This window comes from Canis lupus, chromosome 11 (assembly GCF_003254725.2).
Source record: "Canis lupus dingo isolate Sandy chromosome 11, ASM325472v2, whole genome shotgun sequence".
NCBI lineage: Eukaryota > Metazoa > Chordata > Mammalia > Carnivora > Canidae > Canis > Canis lupus.
The window spans coordinates 69,958,606-69,983,856 of record NC_064253.1 but is presented as its reverse complement, the minus strand read 5'-3'; the positions used below and the strand labels follow the sequence as shown (position 1 = coordinate 69,983,856).

Sequence of the window (25,251 nt, the reverse complement as noted above, 5' to 3'; positions counted from 1 at the left end):
AGACTGTTCCTAGAATCAGGGAACCACTGCTTAAAAACAAGAAACAACAAACAAAAACTGCTATCATTGAGGAAACGAGTTTCCTAGGGTTGTGCTATGTACGTAACAGAGTCGACAGGGTAGATCACTGAAAATTGATTGCACTAAGCACAGCCTCTAAAATATTCACATCGAAGAAACAAAAACAGTCAGGTTACACTTATGTCCACTCTGGGCCAGCAGACAGCTGCTTGGTGAGGACCAAGGCAGGAGTGTTGGTCAGCGATGGGTGGCCCTAAAGGCCAAATACCAACAGTGAGCAGTTGCCCTGCCTTCCAAAAGCACTGGCAGCTGGGGGTTTCTGGCCCACGGACGTCAAGCCAGTCCATAGTATACATGTCTGTGCTGCCAACCGTGTGCCAAAGGCCTCGACCAATGTTACTACCTTAGCAAGCCCCCCTCACTTGACAGCAAAGACAGATCTCCTCCTGCCAGGTGCTATCAGATAAAGTGGCTCTAATAACTAGTGGAGTTATTTGTGATGCACTTTTAATTGGATCAATTTCCTCTCAATTATACAATCTTTGGAAATTGGGAGGCAATTTCATAATCAGAACATGGGGCTTTCTCCAGGTGTAACGTGCAAGACAAACTAGCTTGACATCGCACCAATTATTTCCTTTCCTATTCTTTGGCAGCTATTACAACAGAAGCCGAAAAAAAAAAAAATTGCTACCACCAAAAAAACAAAACAATTTTGAGTAGCCCAGCTTAGCAAATCTGGTTTCTTTAAAAAGCAAGGTGATGGCTCTTTGGCTTGCCATCAGCCCTGCATCTACAGAGCAAAACTCTGTTGCTCAGTAAAAACCGAGCCTGAGGATCCTTGTCACAAATTCCCTCACCCCCTTCTGGTCTTTTTTTTTTCAAAAGACAAGGCTTCTTCCTTTTTTGAACTCTAATGACAAAGATATAAAATGGCGGAGGCTCAATTCCTAACAGGACGTTGGTGACTCTGTAGACCTTGGGGGGTGATTCTGTACACGTGTGTGTCGGAGTAAACTTTGGAATTCTTTACCTAATGGTGCCTTAGGCTGAATTTTGATTGGGGGTAGGTCCTTAATGGTCTCAAAGACTGCAGTGTCAGATATGGAGGCGAAACAGCCTGGTACAACTTATCCCTCTCATCTCCCAAATCCCATATTTAATTAAAAGACATGAACACCAGCGATGAAGAAACAGTTATCAATTATTTAATTCTTGATGGAGAAATGGAAATAAATCTCAAAACCAAGTATTAGGCAGTCACTTGAGGAAAATACAGAATAAAGACCGAACAGTTCTAATGAAAATGAGATGTGTCCACCTCCCCACTTGGTGGACCCTGGCCTGTGTTGCGCAGTTCTGCAGACAACTCTTGGCAGAGGCCAGTGGAGAGAGGTAATATGAAAAACGATGAGCTCTAGAAACTATCCAAGAGTATTAACTGACTAGGTTATAGCATTTGTTTTCGTTTATTCGCATCGTTCTGTGCTTTGAAATAATTCCAATCTATACGCTGCTGGAAAAGGCAAGCACTTTCCAGGCTAAAGTCTTCAACATCAACCAACTAGGGTCAATCTATTCTCTGTCACATCTGCAATTAGAGACCGATCCAAGATGGCACAAAACCCCCAGAACCAAGACGAACTGCTTCCCAAAAGGACTGCAGGTCTCCCTTGATGGCACTGAATGAATGAGCTTCCACTCTGATAAAGGTGACGAGAGACCGGCGACATCATGCCACAGGGATATGATGTCTAAAACGAAAGGGGGAGCAGATCCCACTGGAGCTTGCACACTAAATGCAGCAGAATCGAAGAGAAAGTGTCACGTATGAAGTGCATTATAGTAAGAGGGAAATACGGGACCAGGGTTAGCCAAGCCAAAAGAGGGAAATCAACAAGGATTCAGTACAAGGGCAAATTCCAAACACGGGGGCAAAAGGCTCTCTACTGAAGCCTCAGAAGTGCCTAAGTTCTAATCAAACTTCAGCTAACCCCATATCAGATGTCCTGTTTGGGGAAATACATCTGTTCAAACTCTAAATTTAGGAGGGAAATAATGCAAAACAACAGCAACAACAACAAAAAAAAACCCACCCACTAAAAGACAGCTTCTAAAATTCTAGGACTAGCCAGCGGGAATAAAGACACAGGCCCAGTGCACTCTACAGTATCACTAATAACCGAGGGATAAGGGAAAGGAGGCTGGCTGGGAAGCAGAAGAAATTGTTCTCTCTTATCCCCTAAGGGGTAGAGTATCTTCTCAGATGGTAGCTGTAAATCTTGATGCAGTGATCCCAACAGTCCAAGACCAGGAGCTGCCCTTTAGGAGTGAGGGCGATGCCCACCGGACACGTGAGCCCCTCTCGAATGAGGACGCTATAGCCCCCACCCTTGGGAAAGTGGAGAATTTCCTTTCGACTACTGTCAGCCACGATGAGGTCACCACGAGCATCCACACACATGCCGGCGATGCAGCGGAAATCCTCATTCTCTGAGAAGAAGTGGCTGATCTGGCGACCCAGCTGGCCATCGGGGCCCACGGAGCCGATGGAGAAGCCGCCCTCCAGGTGGTGCTCATTCTGCCGATTCTCCAGATTGAGGCCCAAGCCCTGGGTGAAGTAGACGGTGCCCTCCGCGTCACAGGTGACAAACTTGGGCCGCACGGCGCTACAGAGGCAGCTGTATTTGACCACCCCTGCTCCTCGGTCAACAGTGAAGCACCAGAGCTTTCCGCCCTCCACGTCAGTTACCACAAACTGGCCGGACGGAAGGGCCGTGATGCCCCAGGGTTTGCTCAGCTGGCTCCTGTGACAGGCCACGCAGTGGCCATCCAGGGTATACACCTTGAGGGAGTTGTCATAGCTGTCGGTTACACCGATCAGTCCTTGGCAGTTCATGGCCACTGAGAGAGGAGTGAGATTGGGCAGATCGGCGCCAAGGAAGCTCAGCACGAAGCTGTCGATGCCACTAGGGCTGCGGCGGATCTCCTTCAAAAAGCCTTTCCGAGTAAAGACTTGTATACGGTAGTTGCCCCGGTCAGCAACCAGCACCTCGCCTTGACTGGTCACGTAGAGACTGACCGGAAGGTTGAACATGCCTGGAGTGCTGCCCTTGGCCCCCATCTTCTTGAGGAAGAGGCACTGCTGCATATTGGCGGCTGGCTCGGCACCCCGCTGCTTAGCAGGTGAGGCCCGGGGGCTGGCAGCCACTTCCTCGGGGCTCATGTCCATCTCTCTGAACGTAACGGAGGTAGAGGCAGCAGAGGCTGCAGCCTCCATGGCCCAGGAATCTTCCATGTTGACTGTCCGGGGCTTTTTAACAGCCTGCCCGATTTGGAGGGGGCCGACATGGCCCACCTTAAGCAGCTCCACATCCTGTAGGGTGAGCTCCCGGGGCAGGCTGGCCGTGAGCTCCGGCTCCTCCTCATCCGCTGTCTCCTCCAGTAGTGCTACATCGGCCTGCTTGATCTTGGCCAGGAAGTAGTCACAGCGAGACACCGCCTGCACCTCTGCAATGTTAAGCAGGTAACTCTGCTCCTCTACCACTTGGCTGTTGGACTTCTCAACCTCAGCCAAAGAGCCTGTGAAGAACTTGCGAGAGCGAGCCAGCTCTTCCTGGACCCTGCGCTCCTCGTGCCCATACTCCTGGAGAACCGCTTTATACCTTGCCTGAAGGTCCTTGGAGACCCCTTCCAAGGCCACCTTCCGCCGCTGCAGCTCCCCCATCAGCTCCCGCAGACGGGCCAGCTTCTCTCCGAAGTCCTGACGCCGCTCCTCAGCTGCCTCTTTGACAGGGAGTGTACAGTGGCTGGGGGGCTGGTGGTCCGCCTCCCGACAGGGCTCACACAGCACCACACCGCAGCTCCTGCAGAACTGCCTGGGCAGCCGCCGCCCACAGGACCGGCACATGAGCAGCCCCACAGCCTCACTCAGCCCAGCGGTGTCAATGATCTTCAGCACCGTCAGGTTGTCTGTCAGCTGGGTGAGGCTGGTGATGCGGGTAATCTTGCTGCAAAAGGGACAGCGGACACCATTGATGCTACTGGCCAGGAGCTTCTCCAGGCACTGGCGGCAGATGGTATGGCCACAGTGCAGGAGCTTGGGCCGCAACTGCTCCTCTGTGAAGGACTCCATGCAGATGGGGCATTCCAGCACTTCCCGGAGGGCGTCCAGGTTCAGGTGAGACGCTGCTGCTGCCGCGGTGGCCATTGCACTACCCTTGAGGGGCCTGCTAACACAGCCCAGAACTGAATAGCTTGGTATTCATGCTCCAGAGGGTCAAATCCTGCTAACAAGAATAAGAAGACATTATTCCACTGCCTGTATGAGCTAATTCACTCAAGAAACATTTAGAGAATGGTTATCACTCATTCAGCCACTGACTTCACAAAAATTTATGGAAGTCTGCTCTGCTAGGTGATGGTGATACACAAGGAAGTAAAACAGACAAAGCATTACACAGTGGGTAAGAAATCAGGGTCTGGATTCTCTGATGCTTAGCTGTGTGACCGTAAGGAAGTAACCGAACCCTCACAAAGCTCAGTTTCCCGTCACACATCTATTAAGTTGAAGTTGTGATTGTTATCTACTTTATATAGTTTTCAAAAGGGTTAAAGAGCATGATGAACGTGATGTACTTCATATAGCCCATGGTAAGCAGTATGGTTGAAAAATGCCAGTTTTTAGTGAGTTCTACAACTCAATTTATATTAGGAGAAAAGCGTAAGAAAATTACATACAGGAAAGGATGATACAGAAAATTCCACAGGGGCATAGAGGATAGTGTGACAGTTCCTGGAGGAACTGGAGAGGGCTCCCCAGAAGCAGTGACACTTCTGATATATGTCTGGAAAGAAACAAGGCCTTGAGGGGTAAAGGTATTTTAAGCAAAGAGAACTATGTGAACAAAAGCACAGAGTCTCTTTTATTATGTTCTAGAGAGTTTACCGTGTCACCTTTGGGGTCCTCGGAAGCATACAGTAGGGAAACAGAAAATTATGATTAGCTTTAGGTATTCGGTAGAACATTAGATCAGGAAATGCATGTATTTTTTCATTTTCTATCCTCCCATCTACTCACTGGTCCACCCAACTAAGGCTGGGCGCCATGTACTGTACCACACTAAGTTATCAAGACACAAATCCTGCCTGACAGATGCTCAAACTTCAGTAAAGGAGACAAGACATGTAGGTAAACAATAGCCAAGGCATAAAACAGTATCATAAATAAGATACAAACTCAATTTGATGGAGGCTAAGAGACACTCTAATTTGAAGGGCAACAGCATTTTCTGGGGGTGCAGGATGGCACTGGATATGGTCCTGGATATGTGGAGACCAGGGGGAAAGGAAGTACCAGACAAGGACAGTCTTAACAAAGGTAAGAAAACAAGGGAAAGAGCAAGAGCTTCAGGGTATTAGGAAGAGAACAGAGAACATGGAGCCTCTATAGGTTTCCATCTGCAAAATGAAATAATAATACTGCCTCCACAAGGTCAGTGCAGAGATTAAATGGGATAATATAGGTAGTGTGTAAACTTCTAAGTTTTGGCTTAGTACCGAAAGTCTTAGGTAGATTTTAGTTCTCTTTTCCCTCATTCTTAGGTTAAAATTGTGGGAGAATTTAGGGAGATCAGAGTAACTGGTTTGACTATGAGATGATTGTAAGAAATCCTCGGAGCCAAAATGCGACCTTTAGATTTCATTTTGATGGGCACAGGGAAGCAACACGTTTTGAAGCATAGAACTAATAGGATCAAGGCTTGAATGGAGTAGGTGAAAAGGCAGAGAAACTAGTTTGGAAAACAGCTGCAAAACTGCCTTGGGGAGGTGATGGGGAGCCTGAACCAGGGAGCAGGTGGTGGAAATGGAAAGATGCATTTGAGCCATATTACAGAATTATAATCACCAAGATGAGTAGATAAAAGTGGGGAAGTGGTGTAGCAAGACAGCCAAAGACTCAAACCCAATGATTTAAAAACCAGTACTGCCTTATCAAGACAATTTATTTTTGGCCTGGAACACCCCCTACTTCACAAAGTACGAGCCATGAATGCTCCCACCCACCTTGATCCACATATGCTCATGAAACAGAACAGAGATCTCAGCGCTCTGCAGACTTCTGTCACTGTCATTTTATACCCCAAATTAGAATGAATAGGCCTCGCAAGGTGAGGCACAGGGATAAATTGCAGCCCTTCTTAAGTGCAAATTCTACAGCTGTGTCCCTGCAGTCTCCTGATAATGCAGATGGTCAGCCATCAAGGAGAAAAGGAGGGCAAGTTAGCTTGGTTTAAGGATAATGCAGCAAGGTGAGAAAAGCTTTGCAAATGTCATCAACTCTTTTCTCCACGCATACAGAGGAAGGGGAGTCTATGCAGAGATTCAGATAATGGAACTTCCCCATATTTAGCTTTGCATGGCAATCTGACAAATATTCAATAGCAGACACACATAATTTATCCAAAGTCAATCCCACTTCTCTTCTACTGGAAGGGATACAGCGTACATCTAGTACCTTCCATGTGCTAGATACCACACTAGATGTTTCGTGTACTTAATCTCATTTAATCCTCATAATGACCCTATAAAGTAGGTACTATTTTTATCATCTTATTTCAAGACGAGGAAACTAAGGCTCAGAAAAACTGGCTCAAGGTCACAAAGTTCAAACGTGGTGTAATCCTGGAGTACAAATACCTTTAACTTTAACTCAGAATTACTTCCAGTTTGGGTTTTGTTCCACCCCCCACCCCCCCACCCCCGTCATGTAACATTTTTTCACAACTGTTCTCTAGAAATGAGAACTTTGAAAAATGCTGCCTTGTAACAATTTTCTCCACAAATAAGAAAGAACAATACTATTGTAAAGAGATTTAGCTCCAATGGAGTTGGTTGGCAACACTGACTTATTAGCTGGGCAACCCATTCTCCTGCACCAGCCTTGCAACCCATTCTGACTCAAACCCATGTCTCCACAAAATAAAACACTATCATATATCAGGAACCTCTCTTAGAGGTTGTCATGTGAATATGTGAAACTTACTACTGAATTCTTAAATGCCATCGGTCTGGGCACAGTAGTATAGAAATACTGATAGAAACCTCAACTCAGAATCCATGCAAACTTTAGTTCTAAACCAATAGCTTCAGCTCCTTCTTCCATCATCTGGCACAACAGACTGAGGGCAACATTTGGTGTTTAGATCCAGAGCATGTTACCTTACAATGCAAGGGACATCTGTTCTTCCCAAAGCTGGCACTGCAGATCAGCTAATGAAACAAGTCTGCCAACTTGTAAAAATACTAGCAAATTCTTTCCCCAGCTTTCTGGAATATCATACCACCTCCTTCAGTTAAAAAGCCTCTTGCCTCCCTTTCTAAGCCATCCACTTTGAAAAATGAATTTACTATGCCCACATCCATATCCCAAATTATCTCAGCTATCTGCAGCTTCACTGGGCTCTCCGAGGCAGAAGAGAATGTCAAGGATTCCTACTCTAAAGCGGGCTTGCCTTGCCAGGAAAACATGAGTTCCCATCACGGAAGCATCAGGTATGAAGCCTCAGACTTGGAAAAGCCTGAGCTACGTCTCCCATGTCTATGACCTGTGAATGCTGCCTTCAGCAGGATCCTAGCCTGATAGAGAGCTGTGTGACAGGCAGGTACATTCCCTCTCCTGGAGAAACATTGGTCTAGCCGTTACTGTTAATACTGAGAATGATTCAGATGGGAAGCCAATTCGAACTCAGTTCCCCTGAAAGGACTAGAGGAGTGACAGGAATTGTCTTATCCCAAGGCTCTTTGTTAGCTGCCCATTCTGTCATGTAAAACCCAAAACCAATCAGAATGAACCAACATGTTACTTGTATCTTGTCTACCTTCATGATACCTTGAACGTGTTTCCTGTTGCACACTTTGTACTCTCAACTTTTGACCTCTCACCTCACTGCTCCGATCTCAGGATTACTGCACATCCCTTACTACTACTAGCCCAGCTCTTCAGCTCCAGATAAGAACATACCCCTTGAGCTGTGTTTGCTTCAGCTGCGATAAGACTCAGGAAAATTCTATAGTCATACCCTAACCTGATCTAGCCCCAGACTTTCCCCAGTCCATGATTTAAATAACCAGGATAGCAGAGAAAACAAAAACAAAAAAACAAAACCCATGAACCTTGAAATCACAACTGGGATCAAATCAGCACAGCCATTTACAAGTTGTGAGATAACAGGCAAGTTATTTAACCTCGCTAAACCTACGTCTTACTTTACAAAAAGTAAGAACCTTGGGATAATGCATATCAAGTGCCTAGTCTGGTAAAAGGCAGGTGTGGAACGAAAAACTGTTATTTATCATAATTTTAGTAACAATCAGCAACAGTATTAACAATAATAACAACTAGTACTAGTTTTAACAAAGCACTAATTTTTTAGCAAAACTAGTTTAACCAGTTTACAAACTACATTTTCCAAGGGATGAAAACCCCCTCCTGGCAGATAAAAGCACATAAAGATCAATAAAAGGACAAGCCAGCTTTGGAAGAACGTGATTGAGGACACTAGGTATCCGTGCTAGAAACTGATGGGCAAATGAATTCACAAAAGAACATGATTGAGGACACTAGGTATCCGTGCTAGAAACTGATGGGCAAATGAATTCACAACCTCTCTTCTCCAGAAAATAAGCTCCTCCTAGCAGGGACTAAATATCGAATGCTAGAATTAGTAGAGAGCTCAAAGAATAAAATAGATGAGTAAACGGAGAGATCAAGAACTCATTAATCGCATGTCAGAACTAGGACTAAAAGACAGGCCCTGGGAGTGACCAGTATCCTACGGATGAAGAAAGCGGGCTCAGGGATCAGGCTTTTTGGATGTGTATCCTGGCTCTACTGCTTACTGTGGACACCTGGACAAGTTAACTAACCTCTCTAGTTCTCAGTTTATCTAAGAAAGAGGGTTTTAACACAGAATCTCCCTCACCAGGTTACTGTAAAGGTTAAATGGGCTTATGTGTATAACACACTTAGTACAGCACCAAAGGAGGCATACAGTTAACTGTGCAGGATGTGACACTGTAGTGGAAGCCACCACCCAGCCAATGAGAAGAAAGAGGCACTTTTCAAAAGGCATCCTGTACCCAAGATATCAGATCTGTAAATTCCAAAAATAAAAATTCTGAGCCTTCACTAGAGAGCTTTACCTGGTCTCAGGATCAAAAGACTAGCGATGACCAAAGGTCATACCTCCTCAGCCTCTTGAGGGCTTAGGCCATCAGCATCACTGAAGAGCCCTCAGCGATTAATTACATGAATCTTTACTGAGCACCTATGAATCGAGCCCCATACAAACCCTAGGGATATAATTTTGAACGAAACCAAACATGAATAGAGCTCTTTACCTAAAAAGTAGAAACCATGTAAAATAGTACTAGTACATTTTCTTTCACAAGGCATGAAGGCCCATCCTACCACTGACACACTCCTTGGGTTTGACAGGGGGTTTTGCAACCCTTTACCTTTCTGAACTGTGTTTGGTCCTCTTGCATTTGAATGGAATGGTAATCCAGTGCCTGGCAGAGTCTGTGAGGGCCCCACGTGACACTCACCTACTCTGTGTGGAAGAGGGTTTGGAGTTGACTCAGGGCATTTAAGGTTACCTGTAAACAGCTCAGAAAAAGCCAACAAGTAGAAGCTTATAGGGAAACACAGACATGACCCCTGGAGCTGTATGGTCTGAGACATACAACCCAGAAGGAAATGTTTGTGGAAAAGGAAACCTTAGCTAAAATATGTCAAGGACAGGATAAATCAATAATAGAGTTTGCTGGAAAGACATTTGTCTGTTCTCTGTCTTCTAAAACTGCAGGAGCTGGAAAGGTTCCCTTGCATCTTCCACAAACATTTGCGTAGTATCGGTGCTGCCAAAGCGACTCAAGAGAATCTAGGACAAGGGGAAAAGCCAACAGTCCTTTTTCAGAGGACCTTCAACTCATCTTCACCCACCCACCTCTCTTCCAGTTCTTTTATCTACATATAACACATGTTCACTTAATCATGAGCTTCTGATGAAAGGAGCAGGAAGCAGAGCCCGGGAAAGGTACAAGAGGAGATGGGAATTTGGAGAGACTGGTGGGGGCAGCTTAGGGGCACTGAAACTTGGCAAAGCAACCCTTAGTTCCTTTCTAGCAATGCCTTCCTCTTATAATTGCTACCTCTCATAAAACTATCACTTTTTGATTGTCAGGCAGCTTTTATTACAGTATCTCCTATTCTCATAATAACTATGTGAAATATGTGTTAATTCCTCTTTATGAATAAGGAAACCAAAGTTCAGAGAAAAGTAATCTAAGGTCTCAAAGCTAGTAGGTGGTAGACCTGAGATTCAAATCCAGGTGTGTCAACTCCCAGCCGTAAAACCACACGGGCTCAAAAAGTGTGTTACTGTTCCCGTAACTGATGAGGCTACTATTATCTAGATAGGCTACTACTATCTAGGCAGTCTGGTTGAGGATGGTGGTAAAGGCTCCTAGGAATGATTTTTTAAATCGAATTGTTTCTTATACCAAAAAGAAAAAAAAAAAAAAAACCCAGAGGGAGGGTCACAGAGGCAGCACGTCAGTGTGCAGGGACAGTGATCTACTTAAAGGGCTTCGTAAACCTAACTACCAAATTCTCCAGACATAGGTGTGTGGGCTGTAAGTGTTGGAAAAGCCTTTCTAATAAAACTACTATAATAGTACCTTGGAGTCAAACTGGGCTCACAGCCCCACTTTGCCCCTTGCTGTGTAGCCTCGAGTAAAGCATTTAGCCTATTCGTTTTCTCACCTGCAAAATACGGAATAACATCTACACTGTTGGCAGGATCACTGGCAGGATTAACAGAGTTAATGTGCATAATAAACAATAAATGATTGTTATTCTTATTTTTAATAGACTGAGGCTGATCAGAAGTATCTGTCCAAGGTCGCCTGGTAAATTAGCTGCAGTTGGAGGGATTTTGGACTTCAAGCCTCTAATTCCCAGGGTGAATCCATCACCGTGACATAGTTTCCCTAAAGTGGTGTGTATGGATACCCCAGCTAGGTCTCTTGCTTTCCGATGCGGTCCTACTATGTTTTGAACCGCCTTCAGCAATGCTGTGGCTAGTCCTGGAGCAGACAGCGCAAATGCTGTTCTGTCGCAGGGGAGAGAGGCCCAAGCGGTCCTTTGGAAGCAGGGGTTATCTTCCAGAGTAGGACTGCCTTCAGTTTTAGTCCCTGCTGAAAGCCAGGGCCTCTACACCTCACCCTTCAGTCTCCTGCACTTCATCCTAACCTCAGGCTCCTCCCCGTATCTGCTCACTGGTCCTGGTCTAAGAGCAAATCAAGAACAAAGTCCAGGGTTACTCCCTGCGTAATGAGAGAGTTCTGTCCCCTTTAGAGTTCAGTTTGATACTCAGCGATACTCACTGGGCAATCCTTTCATTAGAGGGGAATGGGCTGGGACAGTAAGACGGAGCAGACCCCAGCAAGAAGAAACACAAAGAAACAGGGAATATCCAGGATTACGGAGAATCTGAATATGAGCCTAGCTCTGCATCCCTAAGCTAGGCAACCCTAACCACGCCACTTCCTAAGCCTCAGCTTCCTTACGTATAAAACTAGACACAGTAGGGCCTGCTTAGGAGTGCTGTGATGGAAACGCGAGTCACAAAGGAGATATAAACATCAAAACTACTAAAACCTGAGTGCTCGCCGGGCGCCAGACACCAACCGCTCTGATTTACTTCACCTGGGTCTTCACGATAATCTACGGCGCAGTCCTGCTCTTAACTCCATTTGACAGGTGAAGAGCCAGGGAACAGGGAGGCTAAGTAACTCGTTCAAGATCGCACAGCCAAGAAGGGATAGAGGCAGGATCTGAATCCAGGATATCTGACTCCTCGGGAGTGTTCTGCAGCTCTGGCACTGTTGACAGCCAGATAATTCTTTGTTGTGGGGAGGGAGAAGGAAAGGGAGGGGGGGTGTCCAATGCACCTTAGAATGTTTAGCAGTATCCTTGGTTTCCGCCTATGAGAGGCTGGTAGTCCCCTGTACTCCAACTGTGACAACGGGAAGAGGTCTCCCGACATTGCCAAGTGTCCCCTGGGGGGGACCCCTCCTAGAACTTGGAGCCAGGCTAAGTACTCAGCGTTCCCCTTCTCTGTGTCCTCCCCAGACCCCTCACTCACAGGACTACAGCCTCCGGGGCAGTCAGGCTGTGATGGACCCTACCTCGGATCGATTCAGTCACCTTACATAAGTGATCAAGAAAACAAGGCCTGCGATCTAGTTCCACCCATCCCTTGGAGGTCGCCTGTGGTCTGCTCTCACGGCTTGGAGGCACAGGCCAAGGGGTGCTGGGGCACATGACCTTGGGTGGTTTGCTGCTCCATGGCCTCCTCGACCTCGCGGACCTGACGGGACCCGCCGCCTGCTCCTCCCAGGCCTGCAGCATCCCCTGAGCTCTGCTAAACTTCATACACTCCAACCCGGCGCATGCATCATCCCTAGGTCCTTGGGGCGCCAGTGTTGCCTGCTTCCCGTGCAGGCTCCTGGGGAAACTCCCTCTGCAGCCCGAGGCGCCCAGAGCCTCTCAGTCTGCAGCCCAGGGAGCGCCCTCCACCCTGGCCCTCGACCCTCCCGGAGAGGATCCGGCCTTCACCCTCTCCGACTCTGGGCTCCGGTGCCCCGAATCCCCCCGGTGCAGACCCCGTAGGCCGTGCCCGCCGCTCCGCAGCCTCCAGCCCCGCCTCTGCCCTCCCGCGACCGCAGCCAGGTCCCTCCAGGCTAACAGGGCGCCGCCTCCCCGGGCGCCCCGAGAACCCAGCCCTGATGTCCCCCATCCCACCTGGAGACGCCCCCCCGCCCCCGGGGCAATCGCAGAGCCCCAGGCCCCGCCCTCTGCGACCTCAGGTCGGGCCCCGGATTCCCTCGGGCCTCCCGGGGTGCAGCACCCCGGATCGCAGACCCCTCCTGTTTCCGAGGCTCTGCACCCCGATGCCCCCGGGGCCCTCCCAGCTCCCGGCTCCCGGCTCCCGGCTCCGGCCGCTGCACCGCCCGGTGCTCGGGGCCCACGTTACCTGGGGCCGCCCAGATGCTGCACCGCGGGGTCCGGGGCCGCATCCCCTCCGAGCTCCTCTGCCCCCGCGGCCCCACCCCCACCCCCAGCCCCAGCCGGTCCTGCCCCTCCGATCCCGCCCCCAGACCCGGCCGGTCGGGCGTGTCCAGCCGCCGCACGCCAGCCCCCCCCGCCCCACCTCCGGCCGCGACCTCCCTCCCGCCCCCCCGCCCGCCCCTTACCTGACCGCCCGCGGCCCCGACGCGTCCACCGCCGCCAGCCCACCCGCCCGCCCGTCGCTCACTGCGCACGCGCCGCCGGGCGCCCCTTGGCGGCCGCTAATTCGCAGAGCCGCCTGTCCGTCAGCGCGCCCCGCCCCGGGGCATGCTGGGACTTGTAGTCGCGCGGGCCCGAGCCTCCGCGGCCCAGCGGCTGCAACCCGGGTGGGGGGAACCTTGGGCCGCGGCTCGCAGCTCTGTGCCCCCGTTGTGCGGACTGCGAAACTGAGGCTAGAGCAGCCTGCCCGGGCCCCTCAGCGTGTGTGAAGCGCTGCGCTGGCCGCTGAGGTCCCGGTCCAGGAGCCGGCCTCCGCAGGGCCTTGGCCGCGGGCAGCACCTGGGGAGAGCAGGGGGGCCTGTGTGACCAGTGGCCGCACGTGCGGGGGGGGGGGGGAGGGGGACAGAGCCCCCGGGGGGCGGCCGCAGAGCCTGGACTCGCCTCGAAAGGCCGGCTTCGGTTCCTGGGATGCACCGCAGCCTCCGTGCAAGGTGGTGGGATGGCCGCAGCGCTGGGTCAGGCGTCTCTAACCTGCTCCGCGGGGAGGCTACAGCGGGGGGCGGGGGGGAAGACGGGACCCGCTTTGCACCTGCTGCCCCTGCACACCGAAGCTCCCCGGACCCAAACCCATTCTGCTCCCGGCGTGGGGGTGGGGGGGGCGGTGCACAGGGCGACCCGGTGGGAGGCCTCAGGCCTAGGGCCGCTGAGCACCTGTGGGCCCTTCCGTAGTGCCAGGCCGAGCACCTGCTCCTGCAGGTGACCGCGCGGTGCGGTAGCCTGGCCCCGAGCTGGAACTCCCACTTAGATCCGGGACGCTGCACAAGGGTAACACAACAAGCAGAAATAAGAGCCAAACTATCCTCTTTGAGCACTTAGTGTGCAGCCGAGGCTAAGCGCTTCCCATGCACAGTCCCTTAATTCCCATAACCTCCCTGTTTAGATACGCAGCACACGCTCAGGTGGTTCTGCAGCAAAGCCTGGAGGCTAAAGCCCAGCCTGGGACCCTAAGATTAGATGAGAATCCACCCTGATTATCTTGTTTCACCTCTCGGTGGCCCATTTCCTTATTTCTAAATGGAGATGATAAGGTTTGCTATGATGATTAGCTAAGATTATGAATACATAGTGGTTTGCACTTAACAGTATTTTTTTTTAAATTGTGATTCTTAACACTTTTCAGATTGCTGATTCCAGAAGCCCCCCAGCACCCAGCATTTCAGATATTAAGGACAATGAGGGTCTGGATTGATATACTTATGACATACTTTGAACAGGCCTGGGGGCTCCAGATGCTTGAAAGAACTCTGGGGGCTATTTATTTATTTTTTAGTATTTAAAAATATTTTATGGGATCCCTGGGTGGCGCAGCGGTTTGGCGCCTGCCTTTGGCCCAGGGCGCGATCCTGGAGACCGGGGATCGAATCCCATGTCGGGCTCCTGGTGCATGGAGCCTGCTTCTCCCTCTGCCTGTGTCTCTGCCTCTCTCTCTCTCTCTCTGTGCGTGACTATCATAAATAAATAAAAACATAAAAAATAAATAAAAAAAAGAAAAGAAACTGATATTTTTTTAAAAAAAGATTTTATTTACTCATTCATGAGAGACACACAGAAAGAGGCAGGGACGCAGGCAGAGGGAGAAGCAGGCGTCCTGCGGGGAGCTCCATGTGGGCCTAGATCCCAGGATCCTGGGGTCACGTCCTGAGCCAAAGGCAGGTGCTCCACCACGGAGCCACCCTGGCGTCCCTCTGGGGGCTATTTAGACCTCAAGGATATATTTGCAGCCCATGACCAGCCAGGATTTGACTAGATCAACCAGGAATAAGTTGAGTCAGGAGTGGGCTAAAGAGGGAGCCCAGCTGGGCTGGGGACTGAAGGGCCCTGGGGCAGATTTTGCTCAAAATTGGCAGCCAGCCAGTGGGTGCAAACAGAACCCTGTAGGGCCAAGGGAGGAGGAATGCTTGCCTCTGTTAGCACAGTGCCCAGCACAGAAGAGTTGCTGAGTAAGTGAGTCAGACTCAGAAATGTGACTTGAAGGAAATTGCATTTCCTGTCTGATTTCCGCTTATTCTAGCTACAAGATAACTCAAAGGGGTCAATTAAGTGAGAGGGGACCATTTTTTTGAACACCAGCAATATACCATGCACTTCATAGTGTCACATGTCAAAATTAATCCCCTCAGCAATGATTCAAATAGATATTGGTAGCCTCATCTTACAAAGAGGAATCAGATTCAGCAGGACCAGAGAGCTCGGCTACCTTAGCCTCCCAGGAAGTGGGAGGGCCGAGGTACCTGGACCACGTAGGCCCACAGACATGCTCCGTACCACCATCTGAAGACTACTCACATTTTATGACACCAGTTATCTATTTTATTGAGTAAGGTTTGTTTATAAGGACCCAAAGAGGAGGAGAGATGACGATGTTTAGCAACTGAAGGAATATGGGGCAAATCCTGGCCGCTAGGACCACGGAGCATGAACCTGTCAAGGCAGTGACACTCAATGAGCTCTTCTGAGCAGCACTGCCAGAGAACAGCAGGAATCGCCTTCTGCCCTGAATTTCTTTCATGTTGGAGACCCAGAGTGGCCGGTTTCACCAGACTGGCAAGAAACCTTTCTGGACAGGGACCCTGGGTACTTCTCACAAGTCCCTGTCTTGCAGGTTGGGAATGGGAGGTTACTGTCAAATAGCTTCTTCCCGAGCTTAAGATCCTACTTACACCCTCTCCTCAGACCAGATGGGGAGATACCACTCTGTGTGCTGAAAACCACAGTTCCCAGCGCCCAGAACCCAGCATCTCAATTCAGGACTCATTGTATTTTTATACCCGTGTTTCCCCACTCCCAGAGAGGAGCCTGGTGATGTGCCTCTTAAGGTCTGGGGATGTCGAACAAGCATGCCTTTAAAGAACAATGACGAAAGACCCTTTCTTCTCTTAAAAAAAAAAAAAAAAAAAAAAAAAGTTTGTTTGACTGTCTTTTTTTTTTTTTTTTTTAGTGTTTAAATTACTTACCAGTTAAATTAATTACTACTCTTCACACAAAAATCTCAGAGTAAAATAAATACCCTGGGAAAAAGGCACTCATTTTAATTCCGTGGCTTTGCCTACTCTGGCACAATATTAGCATTCCTCATACATAGACATTTTTAAAAATACTCTTTGTGGAGTACTTTAAATACTCTTTATTCAGCATTTTAACATAACCTTTTTTTTTTTTTTTTCCCCACTTAACGTTAAGCGCTACCTGGATCAGTTTCCTAGGACTGTCATAACAAAGTATCACAAAGTGGGTGGCTTAACACAGGAGAAATTTATTTCTTTCGCAGTTCTGGAGGCGAGATGTCTGAGATCAAGGTATCAGTGTGACCAGGTTTTCTCTGAAGTCTCTAAGGGAGGAGGATCCTTCCTTTCCTTTTCCAGCTCCTGCTCACTACAGGCATCCCTTGGCTTGTGGTAGCAACTCCAGTGTCTGCCTCTATCTCCTCGTGGTCAGTTTCTGTCTCTGTGTCTCCACCGTCACACGTCATTCTCCTCAATGGATGTGTCAGTGTTTTCTTTTAAGGGCAACAGTCACAGTAGATTAAGTGTGACCGTTATCTTAGCCAATTACATCTACAAGGACCCTATTTCCAAATAAAGTCACATTCTGATGTACAGGATGTCAACCTATCTTTTGGGGGGACACAGTTCAACCAATAGCATCACCCTGTGAGATACACACTATTTTCTCCATTTCCTAAGATTTCTAGTTTAGCCTCTCTCTCTCTTTTTTCTTAAAGATGAGAATAATAGGAGCTAACTCACAGGATTGGGGGCAGGGGCAAAATGAGAGATATTAGATGTTAAGCCTTCACGTTTTAGGATGTTATCTGACATGTAGTAATGTCCATGTTACAGCACTTATTATTATTAATAAGAAGTTAGTTTGCTTGTTGAGTCCACAATTGTGTAGCAGGAAGGGAAAGGGCTTGTGGAAACCCAAGACCTGGAAAGTTATTGTGAGGAAAAGATGAAAAGATGATTTGAGGCAAAGCTTGGTAACTTGTTGCAACTGACAAGCTGTAGAACCTTGGAGAATTCACTTAGCCTTTGCTGTACATTACTTTCTACCTCTGCCAAATGAGAGGAAAAAGAATATTGTGAATTTTGGATGACTTAACAGAGCTCAAGTTTTCAGAGCACTGCCTGGTAGAGAGTGTTCTGTGAATGTTAGCTCTTGTCATTATTATCATTACTGTGATTTATACTATTCTTGACAAAATCTTTTCTTTTTTTCCTCTTGCTAGCAATGAATTCTGAGGCAGATGAGGAATTTTTGCTTATAGAGTATAAGGGAGAAAAATGGAAGGAATTAAAACCAATACTTCCTAACCAAGTTTGTTTGAGTCTAGAGGTTTAAAATTGCTAAAATTTCCATGAAATGAAATAATAAAATTATATCCATCTATTGTTATTACTTATGTTTAAACTGAATAATAAATTACCCCAAAGTGTTGTGGTTTAAAACAACACACATTTCTTTTCATTTTTTTTTAATTTAAACTTAATTTAGTTAAGGTATATTATCAGTTTCAGGAGCAGAATTTAGTGATTCATCAGTTGCATAGAACACCCAGTGCTCTCTTTGGGACTCCTGGGTGGCTCAGTGGTTGAGCACCTACCTGCCTTGGGCTCAGGTCGTGATCTTGAGGTCCTGGAATCGAGTCCCACATCTGGCTCCCCACAGGAAGCCTGCTTCTCCCTCTGCCTGTGTCTCTGCCTCTCTCTCTGTGTCTCTCATGAATAAATAAGTAAAATCTTTTTTTTTTTTTAAAGTGCCCTTCTTAATGCCCATCACTCAGTTACCCCATCCACCCAGCCTCCTCCCCTCCAGCAACTTTCAATTTGTTTCATAGAGCTAAGAGTCTCTTATGGTTTGCCTCCTTCTCTGTTTTCATCCTACTTCTTCCTTCCCTTCCCCTATGTTCATGAAACAAAACCAACAAAGCAACATACATTTCTTATTTCACAGACTCTGAGAGTCAGGAATCTGAGCACAGCTTAGGTGGATCCTCTACTTCATGGTTTCTCGTAGGACTCCAATTAGCTGTCAGCCAGAGCTGGAAGTTTGACGGGGAAAGGATCCAATTCCAAGATCATTTACATAGTTGATGGCAGGATTCAGCTCTTTAAGGGTTTTTGGACCGACGGCCTCCGTTTCTTGCTGCCTTTTGGCTAGAGACTTCCAGTAGTTCCCTGACATGTGATCCACTCCCTGAGAGCCTGTTTCATCAAAGCAAGAGAGAGTCTGAGCAAAGCAGAAGTCAGTGTTTTGTAACCTAATCACAGCAGTGACATCCCTTATTGCCATATTCTATTGGTTGAAAGCAAGTTACTCAAAATGAGATACTGGAAGTTAAGCATTTACATTTTAGGATGTTGCCCGACATGTAGTGACGTTTACTTTAGTGCACTCATTATTAAGTTACTCAAGTGGAAGAGATTCTAATAGGCCATGCAGATCACTCCAGACCATTTTAGAGGCTCCATCGCTCCCACCTACCTTTTGTCTTCCACTCTTTCCTTTTCTCCTTCTTCAATCTCTTATCCTGTTTATGTATCCCTCTATCCACCATCTCTATATCTGTCATTAGTCTACTTTCTGCCAAAACTGACTCTGATCTACATATGCCATACTCAATACTCGTGCATTTCTTAGTCTGACCTTCACTCAGGACGTGGTAATGTTCAATACATATTTGAATTCAATTTAAATATACAGCATAAAAAAGCATAGAAAAGGAGTCAACTTTCTCCATCACTTTAATATAACCATTATGTTGGTTATATTCATCTAAGTGTAAACATTTACATGGTTCTCCTTTAATATATTCATGCATACTTATGACCAAGTTGGGTATCCAACAAATGTTTTTCTAATAAATACAAGTTTTTCTATTTACTTAATATAGGAAAATGTTTGAGATCAGTTTTTCCCCCAGTCTTCATAGTCAAACTGGCTACATGAAACATTGTCAGATTGACAGGCCTTTGTTGAACATTTAACCCTCACAAATAAGGCTGCATACATGTTATTGTGCGGGGAGGATTTTTTTTTTTAATTTTCTTGAACTGATATGGAGACAGCTGGTTCAGAGTTTTGAAACCTTATTTTAATATCATACACATTTCTGTGCATTGGCCAGATCCACTTTCTAATAGTTTCAACTAGTGCGTATAGTCCAAGGTCGGCAGTAATCAAACACTGACTGAAGTTGGAGCTTGATAAATGTCCTGTAGCATTTGAAGGCTTGCCCAGAGAACATTCCCTGTGTAGCACCATCAACCTCAACTCAACCCAATGTTAAATGAGGGTTGCTGAAAAATTTCCCATGGGCCTTATTTCTACAAAGTCCCACATCTCAACCCTGTTACATATTTCCTGTTATCAGAGCTCTGGGATTTCTTTCACCTTTCTCTTTATGGTGTCTACCATGGTCCACTTCATAGATCCATATCAGCAAGACTGGGTGGCGGTAGACAAAGAGACAGTCTCCTTTCCCCAAACCCCTCCCCCATCTCATGTCACTGCTAACCATTATTCTAATTTATTCTTACAAAAGTAGGAACCTCTAATTGCTATTTAAAAGAAAAATTTAAACATAATACAAGTGAAAATGCACTTAGAAGAAAGCATCTAAACATTACATACTGTAGATGTGAAAAATTACTCCTCATTCTACTCCCCAGCAATAATTGCCTTTACCGATTTTGTGTAATCCTCTGGCAGCCCTCTTTTCTCTGTGTTTTATTGAGAAAAGTACACATGCAAGGAGAGAAAATGGTAGAGTGGATCCCTGTGTACCCATCACCCTGCAATAATTGTTGCCATTAGTTTGCTGATTTTGTTTCAGCTGTCCCTCACCCCCAATTTGTTTTTTGTTGCTGAAGTCTTTTAAAGTAAATCCCAGATATCCTATCATTCCTCCTTTAAATACCTCAGTATGCATCTCTAACAGACAATTATTTTTCAGCATAATCTCTCAGCATCATTATCACATCTAGCAGTTCATATTCAAGCATCCTCAACTGCTTCAAAATATATCTATTTTTTAGTAGGTATCTTTAAATAAGGATCAAAATGTCTACATGTCATATTAGGTGTTCTTTGGTCTGTTAATAGTCACACCTATTACACCCATGCCATTGTTTGTTGAAGACATTGACTCATATGTTCTTTAGAATTGTCTACTTTGCAGATTTAGGTAATGGCTCCCTCTTTGTGTTAATTTGTTCTTTTTCCTAGGGATTCATCACTTTTTTTGGTCCCATGGACCTATTTTGTAGAATGATAGACTATAGACCCACTTATATCAGAATAATGTTTTAAAAATTCATAACATCAAATTCATGGAGACTACTGAAGAAAGAAATTGCATCAAGATATAGTTATCAAAATATTGAAGAAACATATCTGTAGTGTAAGATATGTACTACTTTATTAATGACCAGATCTAGTGGAGAGTCTATTAACTGTTATAATTGCTAAGTAGTATTGAATGTAAGTATTTAGAAATATTTGTAACAACTGTAATGTGATAAAAATACATGTGAATTTGTGTCAAAGTCATAGGAAATCATACACTACTATAGTTTGTTGCCTGCATTCATAATTTAGGGAAATGCTAAATTGCTTTTACAGGATACTTAAAATAAAGCTGTATTTTTTCCCCTATACAAGTCACAGACCCTTGAATCTTATCCACAGGTCCAATGAACATCAGCACACAGGCCACTGTGTGCTTCCTCTGGCACCTTATCAAAGGTACTTCATTGTCTGGTTTACTACTTTCAGTGATACCAGGTTTGATCAGCAGGTCAGGTGGTATAAGTCTGATCACTGATGAGACATTTTCCCATCAGCCTTTCTCCGAATAGTCTTAGGCTTCATTGATGATAGCTGTCTAGATCTCTTGTTTTATTAGAGCTTGCAAGATGGCAATTTTTTTTTAATTCTTTCATTCTTTCTCCCTGCAACACTGCCCTAAAAAAAAAGGTAGTTACCCTGAAATCCAGGTCATAGGATTAAAGCTTGATTAATACTTGATTCTTTTATCAATTTTCAGATAATGATCTAGTTTCCTAGCTGTCCCCAGTGGTGATCAGTGGGCTTTGTTTGCTTTTTGGTTGTAGTTTTGGCTTTGGTATTGGTTTGAAGTACATTGTGAATTACAGGAAACTTATTTATTTGATCTATTTCAATCAATCGCAGCCATTATTCTCTTTGATGTTCAGTTTATTCAATGTTAGGCCAGTGTGAGCCCCTCTAGATTGGCTTCTATGTCCTTTTGAAATGACCACATTAGTCGTTGGCAGATCTCTCTTTTTGGCACAGCAAGATGTCCCAGGCTCAGCTTGCACCATACCTATTTCAGAGTTGGAATAAGGAATTTTTCCAAGAATCTTTTGTTTCTTTTAGTGGGATATGGTATTTCAAAACAAGAGTCTAGGCATTAAGAAAATTATGGCTATTAGGTTACCATTATTTCTAGGTCTTTTCAGTGGAGAACACTATGAAATGTCTATTTTTTAAAAGATAAAAATGAACTATAAGTTTATTTCTGGTTCACATTTCAGTGTACAGAATTTTTCTCACCTTTTTTGATTTTATACCTGAAGTGATTACCTCTTACACTTATAATGTTAGTTCCTAACTAATGGTTAGGAACGCTGATGGTAAGCGAATGGCTTATTTGCTATAGCCCACAATCTATACCTAATAGTTTCAAAATAACCATACCAATATTACAGCTAGCAATAAATCCTTTATATTTAATTTAAGATTTATTTGCACATTTTTTTCCTTTGGAATATTTCTCACTACACATATACAATCAAAATATTGCATTTGCATTTCAAAGCCACTTAAAATAATTATTTTCTCTCTGTGGTTATGCCAACATATTGATATATAGCTAGGTTTTTTCAGTTTACATATAACTTACAGATTGTTTTTGTCTTTTTTGATTAAAAAAATACATAATAGTTTTATGTGATTCCAAACTAAAACTTTCAAAGAAGACACACTCAAACAACTTTGGTAAGAAAAAAAAAAAAAAACAACTTTGGCTTCTGCCCTTGTCTCCTTGACCCTATTTCCTTGCTCCCTCTGTGGTCAACTTTTTTTTTTATTTTACTTTTGGTTAATTGTTTTAGTGTTGCTTAGTGAAAAATTCTATCTACCTGATATATAGATCATATGTACATTATATAGAAATCTTTATATAATGTGTGTGCGTATATATATGTGTATATATATATATATATTCCTTTCTTGTACAAAGGAAAGCACTATAATATTGCTCTGCACACAGCTTTTCCCATTTAATAAAATACATTTGTGATTACTGTATTACATATAAAGATTGTCCTAATTTCTTTTTAAATAGAGACTCCACTGTGTAGATGCACCATAATTTTTCAACCAATTACCTATTGATTTTCCATAGATTCTTATTTTAAGGTTTTTATTGCTAATCACTATGATGTAATGGGCAGAAGTAACAGAAATTGCACTTTAAATGTTCAGAATTTATAACTGTCTAGCTCTGAATTGTCAGTAGTCTAGCAGATTGGAGCTTAAGATGCTGGAAAAGTGCTTAGAAGTAGAACAGGTCCGAATGGCATGAGGTCCAGTTCACCCCAACCCCTGATTTCACTTCTGTGAGCTTCCATTTCTTCATCCTTAAAATGTGGTAAGGGAGGGTGTGTGGGTTAAGAATCAGACTCTTGATCTCAGCTCTTGAGTTCAGATCTCTGGGTTGTGAGTTCAAGCCCTGTATTAGAGCACTTAAAATAAATGCATGCATGCATGCATGAATGAATGAATAAATAAGTAACGATAAGGAAACCTGCTTCTCACTATTGCTAGGGTTTGTTCAGACCAGCAGAAGACAGTGTATGCAAAGCAAATAGCAGAACACCTGACCTGTAATATGCCCCCGTAAAATCATAGCTATCATTAATAATAATTTTACTGATTTCCTCAGCAATAAGGCAGGGAGTCCCTCAGGGGTCTTAGTCCTTTATTTTTATTTTATTTTATTTTTTTGATGGGTGGACGCATTAGTCCCTCTCTCTACCCCTAGCAGCACAACTAAAGGGAGGAGGGATGCTATAATTAGAGAAGTAACTCACTTTGAATCTGTTCTCCCAAAGTATTGCCTGTTGGAATGTTTAAAGATGATCTTTTAACCTGAGTATTAAGATTTCAGTGGAAATAAAGAGTTAGAAGGGTGACAACAAGACTGGAGCCTCCTAGGAACTGGCCAGAGAGTAGAAGTTTGTTTTCTGATAGCTCGTCACACCAAAGCCTCCAACTGACTCCACCTAGGGTCCCACCCTCCTTGATGATCAAATCTGGCAACCTCCCACTGGCCCCAGGGTGGCCTGGTGTGCCTTGTTGGCTTGCTGTACTGTGTCAGGATCATGCCCAAGCAGGATGATCTGGGAGTCTCCATTTGAAGCAGTTTATTAGCATCCCAGAGACCTCCAATTCCCTAAGCCCTGTTCTGGAATGATTCCCTCTGAGCATTTCATCCTTGACCCCTAGGCTAAGAAGCTACTGGAAGAAGAAGAAAGGAATTAAGGAAGAACTAACCTTGGAATACTTCCTTGAGGAGATCAATTCTAAGCAGACTTTTGAAGAAAGAGGGAGAATGGGATCCCAGTAGAGGAAGGCAGGCCTCCTATTAACGATGCTTCTGTGATCCATAGGACAGAAAACGGGCTTTGTATTTATCCTGAATACCTAACGGACTTTGGCTTCAGTCTTTCACCTTCCAGAACCTGTTTCCTCACATGTAAGATATAGTTATAAAAATTGTAATACTCCTAGTTCAAAGCACTGTTTTTTTATGAGGAGACAGTGTGATTCATAATGTCTTGTACTTGACGAAGAAGACTAGGAGCTCAGGAAATACAAATTCCCTTTCCAGCTTTTCCCTTTTTCAAGGACTTATCCCATCACATCTTAAAAATAAAACTAGATTGAGGCACCTGGTAGCTCAATCGGTTAAGTGTCCCATTCTTGATTTCAGCTCAGGTCATGATCTCAGGGTTGTGAGATGGAGCCCCATGTCAGGCTTCACTCTGGGCTTGGACTCTGCTTGGGATTCTCTGTCTCTCCTTCTGCACCTCTCCCTGCTACCTTTCTTTCTCTATTTAAAAAAATTAAAAAAAATTTGGTTGTTATAATTACAGAAAGAACTGAAATTTCTTGGCTGGCATGGGCATTACATTATCTCAAATTCTAAGAACTTTGTGTTGTCGGGGATACTAGCCTTACTTTACACATAATAGAGCTTATCAGAGCCTCAGCTTGTGCATGGTTATATGCAGGGCCTCCACTAGCCCATAAGTTAGCTTTTGTGTAAATTAGGAAATAGGACTCTTCCATTTGGAATCAATCCTGTGGGCATGAGCATGACCAGTGGGGCTGAGGCTGCCCACTTGCCCCCTTGCCTTGTCACCATCATGCAGTACACAACTTGTAGAGATGTACTCAGACGCCCTGGTCTCATGATCAAATTCTGCCTTAGATTGGTCTTACATTCAGACCACATCCTTCCCAGTGTTACCTGGGAGTTCATTTCTACCTGATTCCTAGAGGATCCCATCCCACTGATTATCTTTTCTCTCTGCCTTATCTCCAGTCTCTCCCCTCTCCTCCTCTTCTGGTGTTTCCTTCCTCGCTGATACACTCAATCACATCTCTAAACTTGGGTATCACTAGGATTGGAACAAATCATTGCTCATAATATCACCCCCCTGCCCCCCCCCCATGCCTAGCTCCAAAACTGGCACTTCTAAGCAAAGTCTTGTTGGTAACCC

General features: G+C 45.4%; 2 protein-coding genes across 12 annotated transcripts in view; one reads left to right on the top strand and one right to left on the bottom strand.

Annotated features, from left to right (window-relative positions):
- The window catches only part of ASTN2 (astrotactin 2), an 853,772-nt gene that overhangs the window by 635,684 nt on the left and 192,837 nt on the right, over positions 1-25,251 (top strand). The gene's annotated exons all lie outside the window — the stretch shown is intronic.
- TRIM32 (tripartite motif containing 32) lies at positions 1,208-13,396 on the bottom strand. Of its 5 annotated transcripts, none has more exons than XM_025432069.3 (2): positions 13,345-13,396; positions 1,208-4,307 (listed from the first exon to the last, which is right to left on the bottom strand). In XM_025432069.3, the coding sequence occupies exon 2, from the start codon at positions 4,229-4,231 to the stop codon at positions 2,264-2,266; it is 1,968 nt and encodes a 655-aa protein (XP_025287854.1). In that variant the 5' UTR covers positions 4,232-4,307; positions 13,345-13,396; the 3' UTR covers positions 1,208-2,263. The 5 variants fall into 5 exon arrangements, with proteins under 5 accessions (XP_025287854.1, XP_025287855.1, XP_025287856.1 ...); XM_025432070.3 differs by having other exon boundaries at positions 1,208-4,310; positions 13,345-13,387; XM_025432071.3 differs by lacking the exon at positions 13,345-13,396 and adding an exon at positions 13,125-13,223.

Excerpts from the sequence above, each read along its gene's own strand:
- TRIM32 (XM_025432069.3), bottom strand. The coding sequence starts at position 4,231 with ATGGCCACCGCGGCAGCAGCAGCGTCTCACCTGAACCTGGACGCCCTC.